Source organism: Equus caballus, chromosome 16 (assembly GCF_041296265.1).
Source record: "Equus caballus isolate H_3958 breed thoroughbred chromosome 16, TB-T2T, whole genome shotgun sequence".
Lineage (NCBI taxonomy): Eukaryota > Metazoa > Chordata > Mammalia > Perissodactyla > Equidae > Equus > Equus caballus.
The window spans coordinates 41,730,371-41,756,176 of record NC_091699.1 but is presented as its reverse complement, the minus strand read 5'-3'; the positions used below and the strand labels follow the sequence as shown (position 1 = coordinate 41,756,176).

At 48.4% G+C, this 25,806-nt stretch overlaps 1 protein-coding gene and 1 long non-coding RNA gene across 7 annotated transcripts in view; one reads left to right on the top strand and one right to left on the bottom strand.

Moving 5' to 3' along the window:
* Window positions 1-1,984: 1,984 nt before the first annotated feature.
* On the bottom strand, window positions 1,985-10,037 carry LOC111768319 (uncharacterized). The gene is made up of 2 exons (XR_002800555.2): window positions 9,832-10,037; window positions 1,985-7,276 (listed from the first exon to the last, which is right to left on the bottom strand). It is a non-coding gene; the product is annotated as an uncharacterized lncRNA (long non-coding RNA).
* A 24-nt stretch (window positions 10,038-10,061) lies between these two features.
* FLNB (filamin B) overlaps window positions 10,062-25,806 on the top strand; it is a 133,244-nt gene continuing 117,499 nt past the window's right edge. For all 6 annotated transcript variants that reach the window (XR_011426839.1, XR_011426838.1, XM_023620203.2 and 3 more), the window contains exon 1: window positions 10,062-10,542. Coding sequence is in view for 4 of the 6 variants with exons in the window: in XM_023620203.2 (XP_023475971.2) it covers window positions 10,251-10,542 (292 nt within the window). In the remaining 2 variants the exon portion in view is untranslated. The remainder of the gene's footprint in view (window positions 10,543-25,806) is intronic.

The following is a 25,806-nucleotide window of genomic DNA, read 5'->3' as shown; positions in this document are numbered from 1 at the left end:
ACTTCTTGCTGCAGTTTCTTTGTCTGTAAAATGGGACTGATGGTGGTACCTAACACATAGCGTTACACAAGACAATAAACGCAAAGTGTTAAAGTTTGATAAATGGCTGCTATTGATCAGAGTCATTACCCAATCAGATTGTATTTGTTGACATGTCTGTTAACAGCTCGGTCACAGGTTCCAGGAGGGCAGGGGGTCTCCAATGCGTGTCTGCACCCCCAGTGCCTGCTGGCATGGAGCAGACACTCAGTAACGATTTCTGGAGTATTTGGAGGGGATTCTTCCCCATGCACCGTCTTGTCCTTCCCTTAGGCTCTGCCAGTGTCTTGAGGTGCACAGATGTTATTGCTCTTTTTCAACCACTGAGGAAAAGGAGGCTCCTGGAAGCTGAATACCTTGATTAATGTTACAAGACTAAAGAGAAGCGGAACCTGAACTCCAGTCTAAACCTGAAGCAAGAGTTCATTCATTCATTCAACATCAAATATTTACTGAGCACCTGCTGTATGCCAGGCATGTTCTAGGCAGTGGCGTCTTCATAAATTATTTGGGAAGACAATAAAAACAAGATAAAAAGGTGTACACTAGAAGCTGATATGTATCAAGGAGAAAAATCAGGCAGAAAAGGAGGACAGGGAGTTTCCAAGGGAGGGTGAGAAAATTTCAGTCGACCTGGGGTGTCACAGAGAACGGGACTTAGAGTTTAGATTTGAGGGCGTGAGGGAGGAAACCGTGTGGACATCTCTAACTATGACTCGCTAGGATCAAATTAGAAGCAGCTTTGGATGAAGATCTTTCTGGATAGTGATGATGATGATGACGACAGGTACCACTTCTGGATCACGGTGTGTGTGCGCAGCCCACGTTGCCTGCACTACTTCATAAGCACCTCAGAAGAGCTGTGTGAGGTGGGTGTTACTGTTATTCCCACACAACTCATCAATGGCAGAAGGGGGTTTGAACCTGCATCTGAGTCCAGAGTCTGTGCCATGCCTGGACTTCCCAAGGTGTCCTGGGAGGCAGTGCGGTGTGTGGTTCTGGGCTTGGGCTCCAGAGTCAGACCTATTAATGGGATGCGTTTGGGCTGCTTGCTTAACCTCTCTGCGCCTCAGTTCCTACCTCACGAAGTGATGTGAGGATTAAATGCGGCAACAGATATAAAACACTTGCTCAGTACATGGGGTAGTTGTTGACATGATTGCCATTGTTATTACTAGAGAAGTTTTGCATTCTAGAAAGCCAGTTGATCCGGTGGACTTCCTCTGGTCCTAACCAACTTGGGATCACATGACTGGTGAACCATCTAGGCCAACATAGGGGCAAACCTCTCACCCTTGGAGAACAGGGGACCCTCTGAAGTCAGCCATGCTCGAGTTGTTCTCGTGTTACTTCTCAATGAGCTTTTATGTCCAACAGCCTTCCCAGTTTAGGCTCTAGGGATCCCAAGGGAAAACGCGGCGTGTTCATGCTAACCCCTTGCCTCCCCTCACTATTAAAGAGCTGCACAGAGCATCTGGAGGGAGGACTGACCTCCAGCTATTTTGGAAGGGCCTGTCTCCTATCAGTGGCTGATTCTCGTCTGAGCTGAGAGTGTATTTACTGGCCAAAGTCTGCTCCAAAGTAAACATGTCATCACATTCCTCACAGCCCGTAAGCTCCATGGGGAGAAGCTGGGGCCATCGTGGAGCAAGGGTGGTGAGGAAACCTTATCTGACTCCATTTCAGCAGGCTCCCACTTTGCTCACCCTGGGTGGGGAATACGCAGGAGAGAAAGGAACAGATAGTCTTCAATAAGCTGCTTGAAAGAACACATTGCAGTTACTTTACTCTGCAAAGACAGGTAGGGGAGACTAGGAGATTTAGAAGACAAACATGGTATGGAGTGAAAGAGTACACATTTTTATGTGGGTGTGCCTCTGAATTTATCCTTATTGCTTTTTTCTGCCCATAAAAGTAAAACAGACTTGTATTCTTTCTTTCCTCCTTTATTATTATTTTTTTGGTATGATTGACTTATAGTAAACTGCACAGATTTAAAGTGTACAATTTGATGTTTTTTGACACCCACCCACATCTGTATCCACACACATATTCATGAAACCATTACTACAATAAAAATGGGGAACATCCATCACTCCAAAAAGTTTCTCCATACTCTCGTGACTTCTCCCCCTCATCTCTCCCCTCCAACCCCCAGCAGCCCCAGGCGCACGCTGATCTGCTTTCTGTCACTATAATTAGTTTGCATTTTCAAGAGTTTTATATAAATAGAATCATGCGGTATGTATTCTTTTTCTGTCTGGCTCCTTTCACTTAGCATAATTATTTTGAGATTCACCTATGTTGTTATGTGTAGCAACAACCTACGTTGTTATGTGTATGGAGGTCCTTCCCTTTTATTGCTGAGTACTAACTAGTCCACTGGGTGGACACGCCACGCTTTGTTCATCTATTCACCTGTTAATGGACCTCTGGGTTGTTTCCCGTTTGGGGCAGTTGCAAATAAAGCTGGTACAAACATCCAAGGACAAGTCTTTTTACAGACCCATGCTTTTATTTCCTTTGTGTAATTACCTAGGAGTGGAATGGCTGGATCATATAGTAGGTATATGTTTAACTTTATAAGAAATTGCTTTCCAAAGTGAGTGTGCCATTTTACCATCCCAACAACAGCTTATGTTTAAAAACCATTAGAGAAACATTTGAGGTAGAAAGAAAGTTCTTAAGATAGAAAGAAAAAGTTCTTATAATTCCACCTCCTAGAGACTGCCTGGTTCATGGTTTCCTATAAATCCTTCCAGCCTTGTTTTCTTATCCACACACAGAACCAGACCGAGACATAAAGGTGCCCCAGGAAGGCTCATAATTTCGCATCCCCTCAACTTGACATTTTAAAAACAGTTGTTGAAAATTTGCTTAGGCAGGATGTGGAGAAACTGAGTTTCAGTTAATAAAATGTATTGTTCCTCTTTCTTTTCAAAATAAAGGATTTATTACATACACGGAATGAAATCTGACCTTTTAACTTACTTAGAATTGTCCTGGAATTGTTGTTGTCCAAGCAGTCGCCTTCTTGAGGGCAGTATTAAAGGGCACAGATTCAGGTGACGCACTCACAGATCGCTAGTCTTGGGGCAGCACACAGCTCTGACCAAGGACTAAGCTGACAAGACCAAGGACCTGAGAGAATTGTCACCTAGCTGGACTCTGGCTTAGTGGCACAGACAAGAGTTGCCCTCGTGCTGGGGAGGAGAATGTTCTAATTTCCCCCAAAGGATGCTATTTCCCTCTGACCACTGGTTACAACAGGTCTGTCCTGTGTGGAAGCCTGAGTTACCTGGCACCATGTTTCGATCTAGTCCAGTGCTATCTGGGCTCCCCTTTTAGACCGGCACCCTGCTAGGCTGATTAGCTCTGTGCATATATTAACATGTAACAGTGTTACTTTTATTTAAAGAATGTGTACACAAATCATACAAATTTATGTTGGTCTGTAACTTGCTTTTCTTTTCCCCTGCTTAATAATAAATTCTGAGATCTTTTCATATCAGCCTATGTAGATCCATTACATTCTTTTGTGAAAAATGCAAGATAGGGCTAGCTCCGTGGGTGAGTGGTTAAGTTCGCGCGCTCTGCTTCGGCGGCCCAGGGTTTTGCTGGTTCAGATCCTGGGCGCGGACATGGCACCGCTCATCAGGCCATGCTGAGGCGGCATCCCATATAGCACAACTAGAAGGACATACAACTATGTGCTGGGAGGCTTTGGGGAGAAGAAAAAAAAAGATTGGCAACAGATGTTAGCTCAGGGCCAATCTTTAAAAAAAAAAAAAAAGCAAGGTAGTTCATCCGATGGAAGTACTGAAATGCAGTACTTCCCGACTTTAGTGAGCACATGAATCACCTTGGGGATCTTGTTAGACAGCAGCTTCTGATTCAGTAGGTCCAGGGTGGCACCTGAGATTCAGCACACTCCCGGCTGATGCCCAAGCTGCTGGTGGGACCATACTTTGAGAAGCAAGGCAACAACGCAAGTGAGGGACCCACAGGTGAGCGACATTTCAGCTGTTATAAACAGCGCTGAAATAAACATCCTTGAATATCCAAAAGAAGCACGAGAGAACAAGTTTTAGAGTCAGAAGACATAACGTTGAGCTCTGACCCTGACATTAACGGTGTGACCATGAGCGGTCACTTAACCTTTCAGAGCTACCAGTGCGTCCCTCCTCCCTGGCAATTCAAGAAGTGATCACAAGGGCCTCTCCTCTTTTAGACCCTAGGGATGAGATAAACAGTCCCGTCCTGGAGCACTGTGAGAATGATGATACTATTCCTGGCTTGCCTAGCATTCGGGGAGGCGCAGTAGATGAGATAAGGATGGAAAAGGGCTTTGTCAGCCATACAGTGGCCACAAAGGGGCACTTCTGTTCCAGTCAGAAGGCAGACTGGCTTTGCCAGGTGAGCAGCGGCTAGACAGGGTTTTCTTTAGCAAAAAGTGCTCTGTGGCATTAGTCTGCACTTTAAAAAAACAAACCAGACCCACACATAAATCTTCCAAAGAAGCCAAAGTCAGACTGGGTGGAGGAAGAGGGCCCAGGAAAGGGCCCAGTCATTTGCAAACTGGTTTTGTTTTGGTGTGTGTGATTCCAGCAAGATGGGGTGGGGTGTGGGCATGCTCTGGCTGTGAGTTCCACCCTGGGCTGGAGGGCCCAGAGGGAGGAAGTCAAGGCCCTCAGCAGGCTCTGTCTCTCTGCCCCTGCCGAGTGAACTTCATTCCCTTCCCATCGCCAGGCAAACTGTGCCTCTGGCAATCAGGGCTGAGGGCTCTGAGGGACTGAAGAGTTTAGCGACTCAGAACTGGCCTCTCGAGCTGGTTAGACCAGGGTTTGAATCCAGACTCTGACACCTAATACCAAACGGATCCTGAGCAAGTGACTTGATTTTTTTGGCAGCCTCAGTTTCCCTACTTGTAATATGGGCATGATAATAAGAGCACTGAGCTCCCAGTGTTTTCGAGAAGATTAAAAAAGATAACTCACAGACATGATATGCTTAGCTCAGGACCTGGCACTAGCAAGCGGCCATTTACTACAGTTGTAGGATCCAGAGAGAGAATACCGATTAAATCACAATCATGGTCACATGCTGGACCGTGTGTGAGTCCAGTAAAGAATGGCTTTCCTGAGGTTGCTCTGCCCCTTCTGAGCTCCACCTTAGCCAGCGGGTGAGTGGAGAGTTGGGCCAAAGGTCTGCAGCGCTCACCTCATCTCAGAGCAGGGCTGGCTCGGGGGGGCCCTGGGCCTTCAAAATGCCATGGCCTTTCGCCACCCCTTTCGGGGAAGGCCTGCCCTCCCAGCACCCCTGCAACCCTCCTCCCTCTTCCTGCCAGAGTGGGCTTTCTCCCAGCACCCCACCCACATGGTCCCAGGACCTCTGCAGCTGGGGCTGGGCGCTGGAGGGTGAGAACTCTCAACTCTCCAGGGAGCTGCAGAGAGAAGCAGCTCCTCTTCCTCTTGGGGCAGAGGCAAAGCAAATATTCTCTTTTTTATTTTGCTTCTCTTTCTTTCTGGCAGGGTGTGGACACTGGTATAAAATTACAAGGGAGAAGGCCCCGCCCTGGGGGAAGGATGCAGCTGGGGAGGACACAGATTCATTCTGCAAGTCCTGGTTCTCCATCTCTGTTCCCTTTGGAAAGCGGGCTTCTAAATCTGGAACTTTCAGTCTTCACTCTGATGTGCACTCGTATCAGAATCACAATCACGACACTATCACGATATTATCACAGCATCATCAGCACCCTCATAGCAGTATCAGCTCTCTCGGCAGACATGTACATGTTAAGTGCTGTACACACAGTTCTTCATTTATCGGAAACTCCTAGGAGGTATGCCCGTAGGTTTCAGGTAAGGAAGCAGTCAAGGACAGCCCCAGGTCCCTGCTCTCAGTCATGACTACTCCCTTGCTCAGTACCCGGTCTCTGTCACTCTGTGACCTTAGGCATATGACTACTCTGCTCAGCCTCAGTTTCCTTACCTACAAAACAGGGGTAATAACAACACCTCCTGGGGTGGTTGTGATGATTACATGAGAAAATGCCAGTACTCAAGAAACGGGAACTTCGATTAGTATTATTTCTATTATTATTACTGTTATGAATATCCTGACATGCTGCTTTAGTAGTGGACCCCAGGATGCCACCAAAGAACACGGGTTCACCTGGGACCCCTCTGATGGAACTGGGGTTCCTGAAGTGTGGACGAGGGTTTCCCATATAGGGGTGGGGGGTCCCAAGGTCAGGACCCTGGTGAGAGCATCATGGATCTCCAACGTATTAACTGGTTTATTTCAATATCAAGCATCTCTCTATACCTACATTGTCCAATATGAGCCACCAGTAGCCAAAGAAAGCTATTGGGCACTGAATTGGGTCTGAATAATATATTTAAAAATACTCTTGTGTTGAAATTATAGCTTTTTGGATTTATTAAGTAGAGTGACCAACTTAATCTGGTTTGCCAGAGACATTCCTGGTTTTATTACTGAAATGAAATGTCTGTATCCCAGGAAACTCCTAAGTCCTGGGCAAACCAGGATAGTTGGTCACCTTAATATTGGTTAAAATATCTTATTCTAATTAATTTCGCCTGTTTCTTTTTGATTTTAAGTGACATGTAATAACTGTTAAGTGTTACTAGAAAATTAAAAATTATAATGTGGCTCTCGTTATATTTACATTGGCCAGTCCAGGCTCTATTAGGTCTTAAACCCCTGACTATACTCTGTAAGGGGACAGAGATGACAGTTGGCCTCCTTCAGAAACTGACCACAGAAAATAGCAACTAAACTTTAGCATAAAACCAGCTCTGTGACCACACAAGCTGTGAGAGCGAGGGGACTGCAGCATGGCCATGACTTTCCCAGGTTGGAGGGGAGAGATGAGAGCATTCTTGGCGGAGGGAACTGCCTGAGCAAAGGCACAGAGGTGGGATCAGGGGAACGTTTGCACACTTGCTTGATGAGAAGACCCTCTTCCGATCCGACTCAGACGGGCTGATTCAACAACTCATACAACTTCGAGAAGCAGGCTCACGGTGCTTCAACCTCGGCCCGGTGTTTATCTCCCAATTCAGCCTGTCTCTTCCTTGTGGATGTCTGCGCATCTGCTGCTGCCTTGTCAGGTCCATGCTGACGTGGGGGGCTTGCTGCTCTGCTTATGTTTTCTTCGTCAGTTTATTCTGACCAGGATCTCTTGGGGCTTGTGGCGGATCAGTGTCAACATCTGTGGGGAAGAGACAGGGAGGGCAGCCATGGCTTCGTACAGAGACAGATTGGAGTCTGGGAAAATACAGTTAATTCCAGATGTTTCAGGGACTGGTTGTGAAGTTTGTTAATTTTGCCTGGTTTCTAGCTACATTTATTGAGCGTCTATTGTGTGCCAGGCACTACACTAAGAGTTTTGCTTGTGTTATCTAATAACCCCAGGAGTGGAGTAGGTGCGTTATCTCTATCACTTGGATGAGAAAACATGCTTGCAGAGGTTACTTGTTCAAGGTCACAAAGACAGAACAGCCAGAATTCACACCCGAAGCCTGTGCTTTTCACTTCTCTACACCCTCCCACTCTGGGCAGTTCTACGAAAAGATCAGAGAAGCCTAGGACAAAATTTAGGGTATTTGTTAAATAAAGGCGCCGTCAGGCAAAACTGTGGAATGTGTTGGCTAAAATGCTCCTGCAGAAATGCCTACCTTGAGTTGTTTGCCCTCATCTGTCATCAAATATCGATAACGAGCCATCTGAAGACCTTGTCTGCTTCCTCTCCTCATCTCAGAACACACTGACCCCCATCCTCCACCGCGGCTGCTGAGTCCCCTTCATCCCCACCATAAATCGCTCCCTCGAGAACGCGAAGGCTTCTCCGGACTGGATGGAGGGAATCGCGGGACTCAGCCTAAGACAGGGATGTCTCAGCTCCCAGTGAAGTGGACTGGATATTTACATGCAGAATTTCTTTAGTTATTTGTGTCAAGAACTGGTGAAAACAGAAATATTTTATAAGAAAGGGGAACCTGAGCCCATTCGCAGCTGCTGATTGTGCTGAGTTGATCATTTAAGCTCCAGTCACACCTAGCAGGGAGGAGCTCCCCTTGGAGTGAGACACTGGCAGATAAATTTTGATGGATGACTTTGGGTGGAGGAAAGCTTGAGGAACCAGGAGCCTCGGGCATGGGGGAGGCAAAGGTCACCAACACTGCCTCTAGTGAATGTGCTGCTCAGACTGTGTGGACTAAGACAGGGCCCAGGCTGGGAACAGCATGGGGGCCCTTAGGCACAGTGTAGACTTCGGAGTTAGACCCAGGTTCAAGCCCGGCTTTGTCTAGTCCTTACCAGCCAACCTCCAGCAAATCTCTTCACTTAGTCACTAAGGAGGGGAATAATCCTTCAAATAGTTATTGCAGGGCCAGGTAAGACACTCTCTCCCCCAGGCTGTTTTCAGCATTTCTAGTGAGTGAGACAATCTGTCTGAACAAAGCATTTCATCATTGTATGCAAATGACCTGTTACAGAAAGTTAAAACCACAAATCTACTGGCTTCTCTTGGGCTAGAAGCCCTTGACCTCCATCCTGCCCAGCCCTTCTTCCCCCAGGAAGCCTGCCTGCCCTGACCCCCTTCCCCCAACCCTTGGCTAGGTGTCACTTCTTGGGCCAGGGCACCCTGTGCTTTTCTTACAGATTGGATTCCAGTTCTGTTTGTGCTGTGTGCCCTGGGCAAGTCACTTAACCTCTCAGTTAATTCTTGTCAAACCAGGCCAATAGAAAAGGAACCGCTTAGCACAGCTCTTGGCACAGGGACAGAGCAGGTACTCAGGAGATGCTAGCTGCTACTCTTATAATTATTCAGCTGTTGACAGCAGAGGTCTGGCCAGGGTCTCCGCTGTTTCCCAGCAGCTAGTGCAGGACCTGGATGAGTATAGAACAGGGGCTCCATGCATGGTGTTGGTAGGCAGAATAATGGTCCACAAAGATGCTCACCTCCTCATTCCCAGAACCTGTGAACAATACCTTACAGGGCAAAGGGGAAGTAAGGTTACAGATGGGATCAAGATCGCCAACCAGCTGATTTAAAAATATCCCGGATTAACCAACTGGGTGCAACAAGGGTCCTTAAAAGAGTTAGAGGAAGATATGACTGGAGAACCAGAGAGATGACAGTGTGAGAAAGACTGCCTGCCCTTGCTGGCTTTGAAGATGGAGGAAGAGGCCACAGCCAAGGAATGCAGGAAGCTTCTAGAAGTTGGAAAAGGCAAGGACACACATTCTCCCCTGGAGCCTCTGGAAAGGACTGCATCCTGCCAACACCCGATTTTACTTGGGGAGACTCGTGGAGGGCATCTAAGCTCCAGAACGGCAAGATAATAAATTTGTGGTTTTTTTCAGGACAAAGTTTTGGTAATTTGTAGCAGCAGCATTAGGAAACTAATACACAGCCAGTTATTGTTCATTTCTAGTATTACTACGGAGCTGTCTGTCATCGTTGATTTGTATTTTTCTCTCCCATTAGTCTATGAACTCCTCAAGGCTAAGGAATAAATTTGTCTTATTTACCACTGGTTCACAGTCACTAAGAGGGCCTGGTACACAGTTGGCACTCAATAAACGCTATGAATAATATTATCATTCATATGAGTTTAATTAACACGAATAGTAAAACGTCCGTTTCCTTCACAGTCTCTTCCAGTGCCTAACAGACCCTATAGTAGATGAAGTGCCTCTCCCCGCTCACCCCTCCCCCATGGCCCACGCCGCCGTCCCCGCCCATTCTGTCCAGCTCCCGACCTCTGCAGTCCCCTCACTCTGGGACCGGGTGACCTTTCCGTCAGATAGCCCGACGTCTCTCGCCCAGCTCCCTTTCTCCAGGCCGTGAGCACACAGCGCGGGGTCCCGGGACGCCTTGGAGGACGCGGGGCGCAGTGCCCGCCTCGGGCGGCAGGGGGAGAGCGTGGCTCGGGAACACCCGCCCGAGGGTTGGGACAGGGCGGGGCATCGGGGCGGATCGGCTCAGTGCGCAGGCGCGGGGCCAGACGCCTCGCGCGGCCAGGGGCAGGCGGCCGCAGAGCAGCGCCGGCCGCGACTCCGGTAGCAGCGAGTTCGAGCCCCGCGCCCCCTCCGCTTCGGCTCTCGCTCCCCCGGCCCTTGGGTCTCCTGACGCCAGTCCCCGGCAGCTTGCTGCGCATTGCTCTCTCCCCGCCGCCAGGATGCCGGTAACCGAGAAGGACCTGGCGGAGGACGCGCCATGGAAGAAGATCCAGCAGAACACGTTCACGCGCTGGTGCAATGAGCACCTCAAGTGCGTGAACAAACGCATTGGGAACCTGCAGACCGACCTGAGCGATGGGCTACGGCTCATCGCGCTGCTCGAGGTGCTCAGCCAGAAGCGCATGTACCGCAAGTACCACCAGCGGCCCACCTTCCGCCAGATGCAGCTGGAGAACGTGTCCGTGGCGCTCGAGTTCTTGGATCGTGAGAACATCAAGCTCGTGTCCATCGGTGAGTGCCCTGGCGGGGCCAGGCGTCTGCGGGGTACCATCCAGTCCCCGCGCGTGCGCCCCCGCGGAAGACTGGGGCTCCCTGCCGCGCGCCCCCACCACGCCCAGCAGCCGCGGGCTGGGTGTGGATTTCGAGGCCAGGGGCGTCGTCCCCGAGGGAGTAGGGACATGGGGGAACCTAGGCCCCCTCCCTGGTGCCGTCCCCTGGGCTGGGACCTCGTGTAATAGCTCCGTGCCGTGTGCCCCGGCGGTGCGTTTCTGGGGGGCTGTGGGTTGAGAGCTTGGGTTGGGGCTACACGGGGACAGTTAGGGTTGTGGCATATCCGTGTACCTCGGGTGCCGCTGCGGGAGCTGAGGGGCTGGAAACTTGTGGTCCGCCGTCCCCGGGGGTGGGGCCCTAGTCAGGTTCTCCCCGGAGCGCTCGCGCCGCTGCGCCCAGGCTGGTGCGCTCGCTCGGCGGCCGCTGAACGGGCGTTGGCTCGGAGGCCAGGCGGGGAGACCTGGGGAGGGACCGCTCTCTGAGCCTGGGGCCTCCCCGCCCAGGTGGAGACGGACCGTGCACCCTCCCGCGTCGTCTCCGGAATGGGTGTGGGCCCCGAGGTGGGAAGGGGAGCCGCAGGGGTGTGTCCTCCTCGCTCCCTTTGCTCCCCGCTGAGTTCTGGCCGGCGCCGCGGGGCGAGCCGCCCTCGCCGCTGAAGTTGTGACTTAGAGATGATGGTGGGAATGGTAATTGCTGCCTTTAGGGAGCCCAAACTGGAGCGCGCTGTGTGCCACAGCCTTCGGAGTTTTCTCAGTCTTTACGCATCCCGCCAGTTGGGGTGTCGTTAGGCCCATTTTACAGACATGGGGGTCCAGAGGATTAATTGACCTACCTCAGGTCATAGACGAAGCGAGGGTCCAGCTGAGAATCGAAGGAAATGGGTGACAATTAAAGGAGACTATGCCTTCCTCTCCCGGCCCTGGCCACACCAGGGTCTTCCTGAGAGGAGGGAGGGAGTTGGTGTTGGGTCCTCTCTCCTTGAGCTGGGGAAGGAGAATGAGGATGAGGTCCCTCCTGTGACCCGGGCTAGTGGAGGGCACCCAGAAGGGTCACAAGGCTGCTGCTGAGAGTGTCGACTGTCGTGGTAGGAGCAAGGGGTGTGTTGTATGCTTGTGTGAGTGTGTATGTATGCAGAGAATGTGTGTGTACACACTGCACGTGTGTACAGAGCATGCATGTGTGCGAAGAGTGTGTGTGTACACAGTGTGCGTGTGCAGAGAATGTGTGTGCACCTACATTGTGTGTGTGAGTTCTGCCAGGTGAGCATCTTACCAGGGAGGAGCTGGCCCAGGCCTGGGTCTAGGGTCTCTTCCTGAGGAAACCGGGCCTTATTGTGACCCCTGAGACAGGAAGAAAGGGTGGTGGGTGTGACTGCTGGGATTTTCTCTAGCCTAAAAGGGGTTCCTCTGGGCTGAATCTCTTCCGTCCTCTCCCTCGCCTTCCCCTCCACCTGTCCTGGCACAGAGGGCTGCTTCCTGGGCCCAGGCAGCTGCCACTGCCCAGTCAGCCTCCCCATCAAGGGTGGTTTCTCTGCAGAGGGAAGCTGTGTGGCATGCTGTCGTCTTCTTTTGGGGGCCTATGTCCTGTAACTGTAGAAGGAGAACCTTAGAATTCTCCTGAAATTCTTTCCTTTTCAGAAACCAGCTTCCCCTCTGAGGAATCTCAGGGCCTGGTTGGGCTCAACTTGGATCCCTTCTCCTTTGTTTTAAAAATGTGTATTTATTTAATTAACTGAACAAAGAAACTTAAAGTAAACCAGGAGTATCCAAACATGACATGAAATCTCTTTAAAAAACAAAACAAACAAACAAAAAACCCAAACCACAGCCCCAGAAAATCTTGGACTGCCTGATTTACTGTTTACAGAGGCTGCGGCTGTGTCCAGCATGGCTTCCCATGTGTGCCCCGAACTTGGAGGTCTCATTCTAGACTTTATCTGGTCCCTAACATTTTTCTGCTAGACCCTCATGATTTTCATGCCTGAACCCACCCAGGCCATAGTGACTACCATTGTCCTGACGTTCCGGGGTTAGCCTCCCCTTCCCCACTTGTGGGCCTGTGGGCTGTTGGCAGCTTCTTGCTGTGGACCTCTTTCCACCACAAGTTACATTGTTTTATTTTATTTTCTCCTTTTAAATTATTTCCTGGATCGTATTCCGCAAAGTGGCATTCCTGGGTCAAAGGGTCTGACCACATTTATGACTCCTGTCATTGGCTGCCTAGTTGCACTCCAGAAAAATCTCACAGCAAACAGGTTTTCCAGTCTCTGGAGACTGATGGGCAACTTGCCAAGTGCCCAGACTCCCGTGGGGGTAATGCCTGAGGCCTCTTGCCTCTGCTCCTGGGGCTGTCCTGGGTGAGGGCCCTTCAGTCACATCCAGCTTGGACTTCAGTTCAAGTATTCCCTGCTTATGCTGTGTTTGCATTGTGCTGACAACGACACTAGCTCCAATTTGGGGGCACCCACTAGGTGTTAAGTGTGTTCCGTTGGTCACTCCATTGATCAACCACCTTGAATACTTGAGTTTCAGTTTCCTTGTGTATATAATGATCTACTTCAGCAAGTCACTGGGAGGCTTATGGGCTTGCTCCATTCCTGGCCAAATGCTTAGAAAATGGTTGCTATTATTACTGTGGTGGTTGTTAGTTTTATTATCTCTATTTAAAGATGGGGAAAGAGGAGTGAAGTAACTTGCAGAGGACATTGAGCTAGTAAATGATGACTGGAACCCAGGTCTGCTCAGTTGTTGAAATTGAGCCTTAACTGACCTGCCTTCCAGTGTCAGAAATGAGTAAAATACAGGTTCCCTCCCACACCCAGAAAGCCCTGTTACGCTAAGTTTTGCAAGTCTGGAATGTTGGGGTGACTGCTGGACACTCACACTTTGAGCCTCTGGCCTTGAACAAAGCAGGGATCTCAAGGCCGCAGGTGAGTGATGGGATTAATCCTCTGAACTGTGAGGAGGCTCCCAGGAGGCGAATGTCATGAGGGAGGGGAGTGGAATCAGTTTTGTGTCAAGGTGAATTTGTTGGGGGAATGGCTGCCCTATCTCCACTGTGTTTGTTTGTTTTGGAGATTTCCTGCTACCCAGTGGATGGCATTTTACTCCATAATCCGGGAAGATATCTTTGAACGAATGCAGGGTTTTGTATACATTGGGTAACTCCCAACAATATGTGTTATGGGAATCATTAGCGTTGTGTACAGGCGCCCTGCTCTGAAACATGAGATGGTCAAAAGCTGCCAGAAGACTGTGGCTTTTCTGCCTGGAATTCACTAAAAGACTGCCCTGGCTGTTTATTCACATTTGTGATTCGTTGTAAAGTGGGCACATCCTAGGCTCCATCCAAAAGTTGAAGATTTCCTTCAGTTTCTTGCTATATCCTAGGCAGTTCATAGTGAGGCTCAGCATATTTAATTTTAGTTGTCTGCCAGGAGCTGGCAGTTTTATTTACTTGTTTTTCCAAAAACCTTTCTGACACTGGGCAGCCCGGCCAACTTGGAGAAAAAGGGGTCTCTCAGCTCAAGAATGACAATCAAGGCTGCCTGGAAGTTTGGATGGTGTGTTTTGGTTTGATCCTTCACAAAAAGACATTCTTTCCTTTTCAGAGGATGCGGTCTGACCCTAATGTTTACTTAAGGTGCCTCTGCCAGGCCAGCGCCCCGGAGCAGGCGGAGTGCATGTTCCCGAGACCTTGGGTCACTGAGCAAAGTTTCTAGGGTGGTAGGTCACTGTGCCACTCAGCCCCTTTTCCTTCCTTTTGTCCCTCTCCTATCAAAATAAGGTACAAATAATCCTAAATTCTGCTCTTTCCTGAAGTACCTAGCAAATGCTAGTGTCTTTTAGGCAATGTGCAGTAGTCCAGACCCAGAGAATGCTTAAACAGTAACAAAGTAGCATACTTTTTCAAAATTAACAAGTTCTGGGCTGCTTGCAACAAAGTAACATTTTAGCACAGTGGCTCTTGTAGTGAAGAGCAAGGATTCTTGGTTCAAATCCCACTTGCCACTAAGTAGCTTCTAAGAAACTTCTGTGCCTTGATTTCCTTATCACTAAAATGGGGATAATAATTACCTCCTTACAAGGTTATAAAAGTTAAACAAGTTAATATTTTTTAAAGTGCTTGGAACGGTTTGTGGCACATAGTAAGTGCTGTGTGAGTGTTTGTTAAATAAATAAAGTACAATCCAGTAATATTCTCAACAGTCATGCTGGAGGGTTTGCACACTGAGAGGACATTTAGAATTGGCGCTGCACTGGGAGACCGGCTTGGTTGCTTGATGTTGATTCTGTTCACTCTAATAGGGTTAGGGACTGCCTAGAGGGTGTCCTCTGCTTATGTTATGGCTGCCTCTGGGGCCCATTTACACCAACTTTGTTTCCAAGAGCTGGACGGGAGCTAGGGGTGGCTGGTCATTCCAACCTCCCACCCGGTTCAGGAATCTTTGGGCCAAATCACTTCCAGATGCCAGTTGGGCCTCTGTGGAACTCCTCCAGCAACAGCAGAGCCAGCGTGCCAGTCAGCAGCCGCCTTCGTTCTTGGAGAGTCTGTGCTGAAGGGGGGCTTTGATTTGGAGCCAAATTATGGCCCCCCACCCCCACCCCCAGGGTCCTGGTTCTGCGCTGCGAGGCGGGTGTCATGGGTGAGTTGAGAATGGCAGCTTTGCTCCTTGGGCAGCAGATGCTCAGGCTCAAAGCCTTTGGGCCCTGCCTGCAGCGGCTCCGTGGCCAGGGGTACCACATCACTCTGCTTTCCTTATAAATGGCCTCCGGGTCGGCACATACTAGGCTACTCTAGATACAGCCAAATGGTTCAGGGCGTGGGCCTGAAGCTAGACTGCCAGGATTCTAATCCCCACTCTGCCTCCTAACAGCTGTGCAACTCTGGTCCACTGCCTTAACCTTTCTGAGTCTCAGTTTCCCCATCTATAAAAGGGAGGAGACTAATAGTTCCTATCTTAGAATTGCCGATAGCATTGCATTTGATTAAGTTGTTAGATTAACAGAATGCTGGGCATTATCATTATTAATATTATTGTGCTTTTGAACCCAAGTCCAGGACTTTGTCTTGTCTTCCATCTATGCTCTGGCCAGTCCTACTTCTGTCATCTGGTGTGTTAACTCTTCCCTTCCCTTTGGAACCTTGGGACCTCTGATGAAGATGCCTCCCAAGGTTCTTTCTTTCTTCCTTTCCTCATTCAACAACTGTATGAAAGACCAACTCTGATCCAGGCCCCATGCTAGGGCCGCAGGAATAATGAGGGTCATGTCCCCGGCTTACCTCACACGCTGCTCAGCTTGGAGGAGAGACAAGTAACCAGGGAGTGTCCTTTTCACACCTTCAGGCACACAGAAATGACCTGGGGATTTTGTTAAAAATGTAGGTCTGATTCAGCAGGTCAGGGTGAAGCCTGAGATTCTGCGCTTCCACCCAGCTCCCAGCTGCTGCTGTCTGCAGACCACGCTGTGAATAGTGAGGACTGAGATGACAAGCCCTCTGAGGAGGAGGAAGAACACTTTCCCTCAGGCTGGGGTGGGGAGTCTGGAGGGCTCCCTGGAGGAAGGGGCCATTAAGCTGAGACCTACAGCCTGACTAGAATTAGGCAGGTGAATGGACAGTTAGCCAAGTGAGCACGGGAGTAGAAGAGCTGTGTCAGGTGGAAGTCAAAGGGGTGGTGGAGAGGTAGACAGGGTTGGTGCACACAAGGCCTTCTGAGGCTGGAGGCTGCCAACCGACCATCTTCCTTGAGTGAGCTTGGTGGGGGTGGGGGGTGGGCGGGTAGGTGAACCCAGCTGAAATGGATCATCTAATCTGGGGATCTCTCAACTGTTGCTCCAGTCATTCCTATCAGTAAAAATTTTTGAAAGTGCACCTTCCTCGTATATGTGTATTTATAAGCCATATACATATACCTCTGTTAGTCTGCGTATTAAACGTTAGTAAAACTTTGTTTCTTTTTAGATGACGAATCCGAATATAAGATCTGGCCTTTCTTGTGCTCTCATGTATTATCTGGTGTGCCTTTGGGGTGTGCCTGCCCTATTTGTAGGCTCCTGAGGATGTGTGTTTCTGCATTTCGTTTTTCTTTTTTTCCGTATTCTTCTTCTTCTACATTTAGTTTTCATCTTTAGTTAGCCTCAGGGAAGGAGGTGGATCTGTGATTATACTCCCTTCCCCCAACAAGTTGAACCAAATGAGTAAATCCGATGGAATGAGCCATTTCAATCTAAACACGTGCTGTTTCCTGCTCTTGCAATGGTTAAAATTGCCCTTCATGACATTCTACTAGAAGCCATCTTGAGTTTACTGTTGTAAATCTAGTTGTTCGTTAAACTGCTTGATAATCCCCAGATTGGCTCAGGTTATCGTATAATGAACAATGATACTTTCTTCTGGGGCTTGGAGACTGGTCTTGTATGTTAAGGTGCCTCGCTCACTTTTCTTGGGAAATTGAGTCCATGTTCTAGAGAGAGAGCTTCTTGGGAAAGATGATTAGAAAACCAAATGGTTCTGTTTATGACTGGAGTAACAGAACAGTAGATGCGGGGAGGTATACGTGGTGTAAAGGATGGAAGTACTGGGTATTTTAATCATACCCACTTAGTGTCATGAAAATTACTGGATTTTCCTGCAAGAAAAATGCTGAGCTATAGATGAAGTTGCTGCCTTTCTTCTAAGAGCCTTTTGGCCTTTGCCTTAAAGGTGTTTGGTAAGTTGTAGATAGTTGTCCTAACTCTTCTGCAAACTATTAAGTTATAAAAACAATTTGGGATTTTACTTACACCCGTTGTCTGGTCACAAAATTTACCAAAGAACATTTGCCTTCCCTGGTCTCCTTTCCAGCAGTCCCTGTGCAGTAGAAGGTCCCTGGTCAAGAGTTTCTTGTACCGTAAGCAGAGAAGCAGTTTGGTTTTTCACTTAGTTGAGGCTAGCTGTAAGGCTGGATTACTTTGACAGACCGTCTGACTTCCTCCCTTCGTCCATCGTCAAAAGCTGGCACAGGTAGACAGCCTGGCAAGGAGGACACTTGTCCTCCTCCTGCATGTTCCTTGGCTTTTCCTGGTCCCCGGCGTGCACACTGATGATGCCATTTGTGCACTGAGTGTCGAGGTTTGCATATGCATTCTCTAACATAATATCTAGCATTTTCGCATGTCGAGGTTTGCATATGCATTCTCTAACGTAATATCTAGCATTTTCACATGCCAACTGTCTAAGCATTGTCCTGAGTGCCTCACCTTTATTACTTCTAATTCTCATTATGAACCCTGCAGAGTGAGTGGCCTTATATCTATTTCATTTTACAGATGAGAAAACTGAGGCTCAAATCTGCCTCACTTCACGTACCAGGCATGATGCTTGCCTACATCAAGCTGTGAAGTTTTTGTTAAAAATTATTTTATTGAGGTCATATTGGTTTATAATGTCAAGTTTTTTTTTTTTTTAAAGTTGGGTCCCACACTTGTAAAGTAAAATAGAGACATTGCAGTGAGAGACTTTCTACTGCTTTAGTTCTGTTTATTTTAATTTCGCTTGAAACTTTACTCATTTGCCCTTGATTAATGTGAAAGTGAAATTTCCTTCTACAAACCGGAACTTTTTTGGGCCCATCTGCCTTATGTTTTCCAGCACCGTAGAGCCTTAGTGGGGGCCTTCCCTCCAGTTCTGGAAACACCCCTGTAGGTCTCTCCCTGCCTTCGTTTGGTTCCCGGGGCAGTGATTTCGCTGCAGGTCTGGACAGTAGGGACCAGCTGAAGGTGGCTTCGGGGAGCCAGAGGTGAGGAGGAGGTGCCCCTGGAGCTCCTCCTGGCTGCAGTCCTGTGGGGCTTGCAGTACACACTTGGGGTGTGTGCGTGCGGGGGTTTTGTTGAGATCCAGCTACACCAGCAGATCCTTGGTGACCGTCGCCATTGGCACAGCTGTGCTCTGTCAGAAGTGACCTCACCCCACATCCTTTCCTTCTGCCACCTTTAAACATTAAGCGGCAGGAGGGTGTGTTGGGTTGTGTTTGCCGGTGAGCAGAACCTTTCTTTCCCGCCTGGCACTCGGCCTTTATCAGTCGGGCGGCCTTGGCACAAGCGGCCGCCTGCTTCCAATCCAAGCCAGCGGCTCCCCGGCTCATCTTCAAGGAGCTTTGTGGGCAGGCCCCTTGCTGGGCACCACAGCATGGAGCTGTGTGCTCCCACAGCTGAACTTGTGTCCCTGAGGGCTGCTGCAGCAGCACTGCTGAGAGACAAAGCTGGTTTGGCTGGCCCACTCCTTGCTTGGCCTCCCCAGAAATCGCAGGGCTGGCTTGTTGAAAGGTCTGGGCGTTAACACAACACTCCTGTTCTCCCTGTCTGAAGGCCCTTTATGCTGGCATGAATTCCTTTTCTCATGGAGATCTGAAAGCTCTTTTGACTAAATGGGTCACCTTTCTGGGTATTTTCATAAGGCTGGTCAGCCTTTGCCATGCCAGACAACTTTTCTGGAATTTCCGTTCAGATATAAAGGCAACCAAAGAGGTTGGAATTATTTGGAACACAGTGTGGAATTTTGGCTTTCGAGCTATAGGGAAATGGGTGGGGATTTGCGGCAGGGACTATGTAAATTTGCTGCGGCCCATAAATTCAGATTTTAAGATTAAAAAAGGCAGGCAGCAGTCAGCTTTCCTTCGACAAACAGGAATGGTGTTACTTTGGGCCTCGTGCTGCTTGTGACTGAGGGGCCTCCCGCAGAGGCTGGGGTGTGAAAGGAGTCTCCCCGCGTACAGTCTGAGTCCTCCATCTCCCCGGCTCCCTTCAAGAAAATAATCAAGTTCCTATCGTGCTGGTACTACAGGGCTTGTGTGAATCGCCTGGTTCCCTGTATCTCCCTGAAGTGGTTTATCAGATATTCCAGGGAAACAAGAATTATTTGGCATTCTGCAGCCTGTTGGAAGCCCGGGGCGGGGGTGGGGGGCTGGTGCTTCCTGCTCAAGAACAAAGCGATCGTTCCCTTGGTGGGGTAGACTACGCCAGAGCTGGGGGACCACACGCTGCTCCACAGGGGACCTCAGGTGCTGAGACCTTTGGGCTCAGACCCTAAAAGGCCTTTGTGAGCTGGTGGTTCTGTTAATTGAGCAGAGTTCTGGGTTCTGTTTATAAGATTCCTTGTCAGAATAGGCAGAGGCTGGAAGACCAAGGATGTGCTGCTGGTGGAACAGGGGGCCGCTCAGTGGAGCTTCTAGCCCTCCAGGGGCAGAAGCCAGAAAGTATTCTAAGAGGAGGAGCCTTGGTGGATCTTGGCTTGCAAGTACCTGGGCAGTGGCTTGTCGCATTCCTCATCTCCACTAAAGGAGGCAGGCTGGCACCTGGGGAATGCCTTTCCTGTCGGGGAGTCCTTTACAGGAAATGATCTAGGTGTCACCTTACCCTTCCTGCTGGCCCTGTGTCTCTTACCATAATTGCCTCTCCTGTCTCTTTTTCTTGGCACTCTTGTTCGGCTTCTATGGGGAGTCGAACCTGAGGTTGGAGGGCGTGAGGCCTTGAAGTCCTGGACGTCCCCAGTGCCCCCTGCCCCCGGCCCATGCCATTCCATTTCATAGCTTACTGAGCTGTACTGGTCTCCTGACTTGCCAGTCTTGCTCTCCCACTGGATTGTAACTGCTCCAGGGGCAGGCTCTGTATCTCTTGTTTACCTCTCTGGCTCTGAGCTTGGCACTTTGCAGGAATATAATGAATAATTTATTGAATAAACAGCCTCTAGTATAGATGGATTGAATAATAAGTCTGGTACATTGACATTTTTGCAATAAATTTGCTTTCAGAAAATGCAAAATAGTGCTTCTTTGCAGTCTGCAGTGAAATGAGAAATGTATGTAGTGGACAACTGGGTCTGGGGTCTCAGTGCAACACCTTGTTTTTGGGGAAAGTGAGGCTGAACTGAAAGAACTCAGCACTTCTTAGTCATTCTCTAAACATTGATAATTTGCTCCAACTGTTAGAGAACAAGGCCTTTTCCAAGTTGCCATTTGGTGCTTCTATAGGAAGCCACTGAGAGTCACTATAATCATAGTAATAGTTTCATTAATAATAGTGAATATATATTGAGCACCTACTAGTACTAGGCATTGTGATAAATGCTTTTCAATAATAGCTAAATGAAACCTCATCGCAACGCTGAGATGTAGCTATTGTTCTCATCCCCATCATCCAGACAGGGAAACTGAGGCCCACCCAGTTTAGGCAGTATATGACCACTGTGACTCCAACCCTTGCCTGAGACTTTAATCCCCAAAGGAAAGGCATCAGCTCAGCATGTCTTTGAAATTCACTTCTAATAAGTTTTTTTTTTACATTAAAAAGTTGCATTTGTAGTTCTTTGTAAAAAAGAATTGCAAGAACATAGAGAAATACAAAGAAAAAGCACATCATGTGTGAAGAATCTTAAATGTTTTTCTGCTTTTAGGGAGTTTTACAGTTGCCTTTTGATCACAATGGGGAAGGAGACGCGTTTTCTCTGGAAAAAAGAGGCTGTGGACTGGAAGCATTTTGTGAAATCATTTTGGTCTTATGGATGATTGTGACAAGATTCATCCTAGAGTTATTGCCAAGCTGTGGCTAGCTTTAAAATTGGAAGCCTTAGTTGAGGCTCATTATGGTTTGCAAGTTGCCCTTGGTCTAGAAATACGTTTTGGTCAACCACGGAGTGGGGGTGTTCCAGCTACTTTGTCTCTTAAAAGTTTTTAGGACCAGCTTTTACTGGGACTGCCAAGGTCTCTTGATAATAGGTATTATCGGGACTGGCCTGGTGGTGCAGCAGGTAAGTTTGCACGTTCTGCTTTGGTGGCTTGGGGTTCTCTGGTTCGGATCCCAGGTGCGGACATGGTACCGCTTGGCACACCATGCTGTGGTAGGCGTCCCACATATAAAGTAGAGGAAGATGGGTACGGATGTTAGCTCAGGGCCAGTCTTCCTCAGCAAAAAGAGGACTATTGGCAGCAGATGTTAGTTCAGGGCTAATCTTCCTCAAAAAAGAAAAAAATAATAATAGGTATTATCTTCAGTAACTATTGTGATCTTGTCTCATGGTTAGCCCAGCATAGAAATTCACTTACCTTTTAGTTGCTCAGCTCCATTAGCAGTTGAAATATGTCTCAAATATGCCCCTAACAGAATGTAGCTGGGCAGCTTGGTTGCCTGCCTGGGAACTTCTGGAAGTCTGAAAATTATATGCAGCCCTAAGATCTTCATGGTATTGGTTTTTTGGAGACATCATTTTCTCAACTGCCCTCAAAACACCAGGCCCTTGGAATCATCCTGACATGGCCTGTTTGAGGCAAAAGAAATGGGATGGAAACCACTTCCTGAGTGTGCTTGAGTATGGGTCAGGGGCCGGCCTCGTGGCCCAGTGGTTAAGTTTGCGCCCTCGCTTCAGCAGCCCAGGGTTTCGTTGGTTTGGATCCTGGGCGCCAACCTAGCACTGCTCTTCAAGCCATGCTGAGGCGGCGTCCCACATAGCAGAACCAGAAGGACCTACAACTGGAATATACAATGATGCACGGGGGGACTTTGGGGAGGAGAAGAAAAGAGAAGGATTGGCAACTGATGTTAGCTCAGAGCCAATCTTTAAAAAAAAAAAAAAAAAAGAGTGTGGGTCAGTTAGACCCTGCTACTTATTGGCTGGAAGACTTGGGGCAAATTTCTTACTCTCTCCGAGGTTCAGTGTCTCAGGCTATAGTACTCTGCTCTGGGTGTTGTTGAAGATTAAGTGATACAATTCTTGTAAAGCACTTGGCCCAGTCCTTGGCAGACAGTAAGTGCCCCATGAATGGTGGTCATCGCATTCCTCCTCCCCTTCTTCCTCCTCCCCCTGCCCCTCCCCCTCCTTCTCCTCCTTCCTCCGAATTCCTGGAGGAAGAAGTTACCTGATTATTTTGCAAGGGGAGAGGTGGTGGGAATATACCCTGCAATTGGTCAGAGATACCTCATCCCTAATGGGCTGTTTTTAGAAGGGGTGACCTGGGTTTTTGAGTAGCTGTTGGGTAGGAACCATGGGCCAGAGGCATTTCCTGGTCTTCCAGCCAAGCTTCCTTTAAGGATAGAAAACAGCTGCCAACTATTCTTGACATCTTCCCCTACTTTCCCTTTTGTCCTGTTTGACTAATGGCTCTATTTTTTTTAACTAGCTCCTTTGCCCTTCCTTTCTTTCTTTAATCCTTCCTCTTTGTCTCTTAGAAGGTCCTTTGCTCCCATTTCTTTCTTCCCTGGTTTTGCTCTTGTGGAAGCAGCTGTAACGCCATCCAGGTGATGTGCTTGCTCGTGGGTCTGAGTCTTAGCTCGAGAGCTGGCTGACCCAGCAAGCTGTTTCACCACTACGAGCCTGTGGTCCATGTGCAAAATGTGATAATAAAATGCTCTGCCTTACTGAGTTCTATGGTATAAAGGGAACGTATATCTAAAGCCCTTAGCTTTGCGCCTGGTCATAGAAAGTGCTCAGTAGACAGCTGCTGCTGTTGTGGTATTGGCATCAGCATTATCACTGTGATGCCCCACACCTCCCACTTACCCTTTCCAGGGCTTAATGGAGGAGGATGAAGAGGGAGCAGGCATGCTGGAGGTGAGGCTGTGCTGACTGCCTTGTGTACTTTCAATCTGGAACAAAGGGGAGTCTACTAGCTGCTGCCACCCACTCCTTGAGCCTGGCTTGGCCTTGCCTTGGTCCTGGGCACCGCTTTCTCTCCCTTCTAGTTCTGGCTGTTTGACATCTGGGATCATGGTGGGGCTGCCTGTACCACCTGCCAGAATTTTTGTTGCCCTGGGTGTGGTCTTAAACCCAGCACTGTCCAACCTCATGTCATGGAGCTGGTGACAATATTTTTACAGTAGTGCTTGGAAACTAGACTGCTGGAGTCACACCTATACAAACAGCATCAAGGTTGCTGGGCTGGGGTGACTGGAGGAGGCTGGCAACAGTAAATTCTGTGGCTCCTGAGACCAGAAGGAATGGGGGAGGTTTGGAGGGGGCATCATTCTCAGTTCTTTTTCAGGAGTATGCTACTCTTAGCCCTGCCAGGCTGAAGGGATCTGTGTCTTTTTTAAAGATTTAAAAAATTTTCCTTCTCACCAAAGTCCCCCAGTACATAGTTGTATATTTTAGTTGTTGGTCCTTCTAGTTGTGGCATGTGGGACGCCGCCTCAGCATGGCCTAACCAACGGGGCCATATCCGTGCCCGGGATTCGAACCAGTGAAACCTTGGGCCACTGAAGCAGAGTGTGTGAACTTAACCACTTGGCCACGGGGCCGGCCCCAGGATCTGTGTTCTGTGTGACCACCTGCTTCCCTGAGCTGTCCTTTGAATACAAGCTGCCTGCTGTTTCCTTGGTTGGGCCGGATTTCTAATACTGCAGCCTTTTAAGGGAGTGTCATTTTTAGGTCATTTCTCAGGAGGGCAGGGAACACCCAACACCTTTCCCAAAGGTAGAATTTGTGGAGGTTTTACTTGAGTGAGTGAGTGACTAACACGGATCTTCACATTTTAACGAGGGGAAAAAATTAGTCAACCTGGGTACTGTTTCCATGTGACAGGGCAAAAATTTAAAAACTTGCACAGTGGCTTTTGTTTCACCAGCTATTAAAGTTGACCATCGCTTAGATGTTATCAGTAAGATCAGCAGGTGTTAACCCGCTCTTCTTCCGGAGACTGGTTTCTGGTCCTGGGAAAGGCCTGGAGCAAGCTGGATTTGGCAAGATTTCGGGTCCCAGGCAGATGGCAGGACGCAGACACTGGATCTCAGTCCTGGGCCTGCTTCTGCCATTGCGGGCCGTGGAGAGGCCCTACCTCTCTCTCTTGGCCTGTTTTCCCATCTGTAAAATGGGCGAACTGGACTAGGTCTGTGTTTCCCAAACTTCGGTCATTTGTAAAGGAACCACCTTTATTATTTTTACCATATCCCATGGCTGTCTCTATTTCATTTTTACTTAACATTTTTTTTCCCACTGCAGTTGACTCACTTTTAAAACAAATGTATTTGAAAAGGAGACTTTGTGTCACTATCATAATGGAAAAGCAATGTCACTAGGTTAATCGAAGGTAACCATAAATAAACCCAAAACAGTGTGATTAAATTCCAGCTAGCGCTGTTGCCTGTTCTCAGCGGGAGGCCTACTCTTTTGGTTAAAAAGGAAAATTAACCAGAGAGAGGTGTTCAAAGTAACCTGGCACCACACTGAGTCTTTCTCCCTGATCTACTCAGAAGGATTGAGGAAGAATTGGAAAGAGAATAATGTTCTCTGTGTGATGTGAAGGGACTGATAGTGTCGTCAATAGCTGAGGGTAGTGATGTATGGATGCTTTGTTCAACAAATACTTGGGGAACCTTTACCGCGGGCCAGGAGCTGTGCCAGGAGCTGTGCTAGTGGCCAGGAGGGTCAGGGGATTGGAACTTGGTCACTGACCTTGGGGTGCTCACCCTCCAGTGGGAGTCATAGGAGTAGATTGAATGTCAGTGAAGAGCTGGGCAGGCCACAGAGACTTCCGTAAGAGAACCGCAGAACTAAGTTCTGTCGTGTGTGTAGCGGTCTTTTATAAATAAAAGTTGTTTAGAAAATGATTTTGTATTTTGAGTTTTTTTGAAATGAACAATAAACCTATTTCAGTCCAGAATGATTCTAGAGAAATTTAACATATTAAAGTTGTGTCGTTGTTCTTATGGTGTTTCAATAAGGATCCATCTTGACCCTTTGTGTAATGGTAACCAACCTTATTTCCCTAAAGTCTGGTTTGAGTTTTGAGCTCTCTTGGAGTCCATGTCGATTATAAATAGATAAAACAAGATGGCCTGGTAATACTCTTCGCAACACTAATTTTTTTTTTTTCTGGGATTAGCGTGTCCTTTAGTTTCTGCAAAGCAAGATGTACCCCAAGATTGGGCCTCTGAAGTGCCTCAGGCTGGTCTCCAGGAATGAATGGTATTCTTTGAGGTGGGTGCGGTATGAGGCTGAGTCTGATTTTTCTGTCCACCTGCTTCCCTTGGGTTTCTGGGAGGAGGGAAGTCATGATTAAGAGTGAGGACTCAGGAGGCAGGCAGCTCTGGGGTTGAATCTGGGATTTACTGTTAGGGTTGAGTGACACGATTTCTGTGGAGCCTTAGTGCTCAGTGTTCTCACCTGTAAACTGGGATAATCATAGTTTCTATCTGAAAGAGTGGGTGTGAAGATGTAATGAGCTAGATTTTGTAAAGGACTTGCCACGTGGGAAGT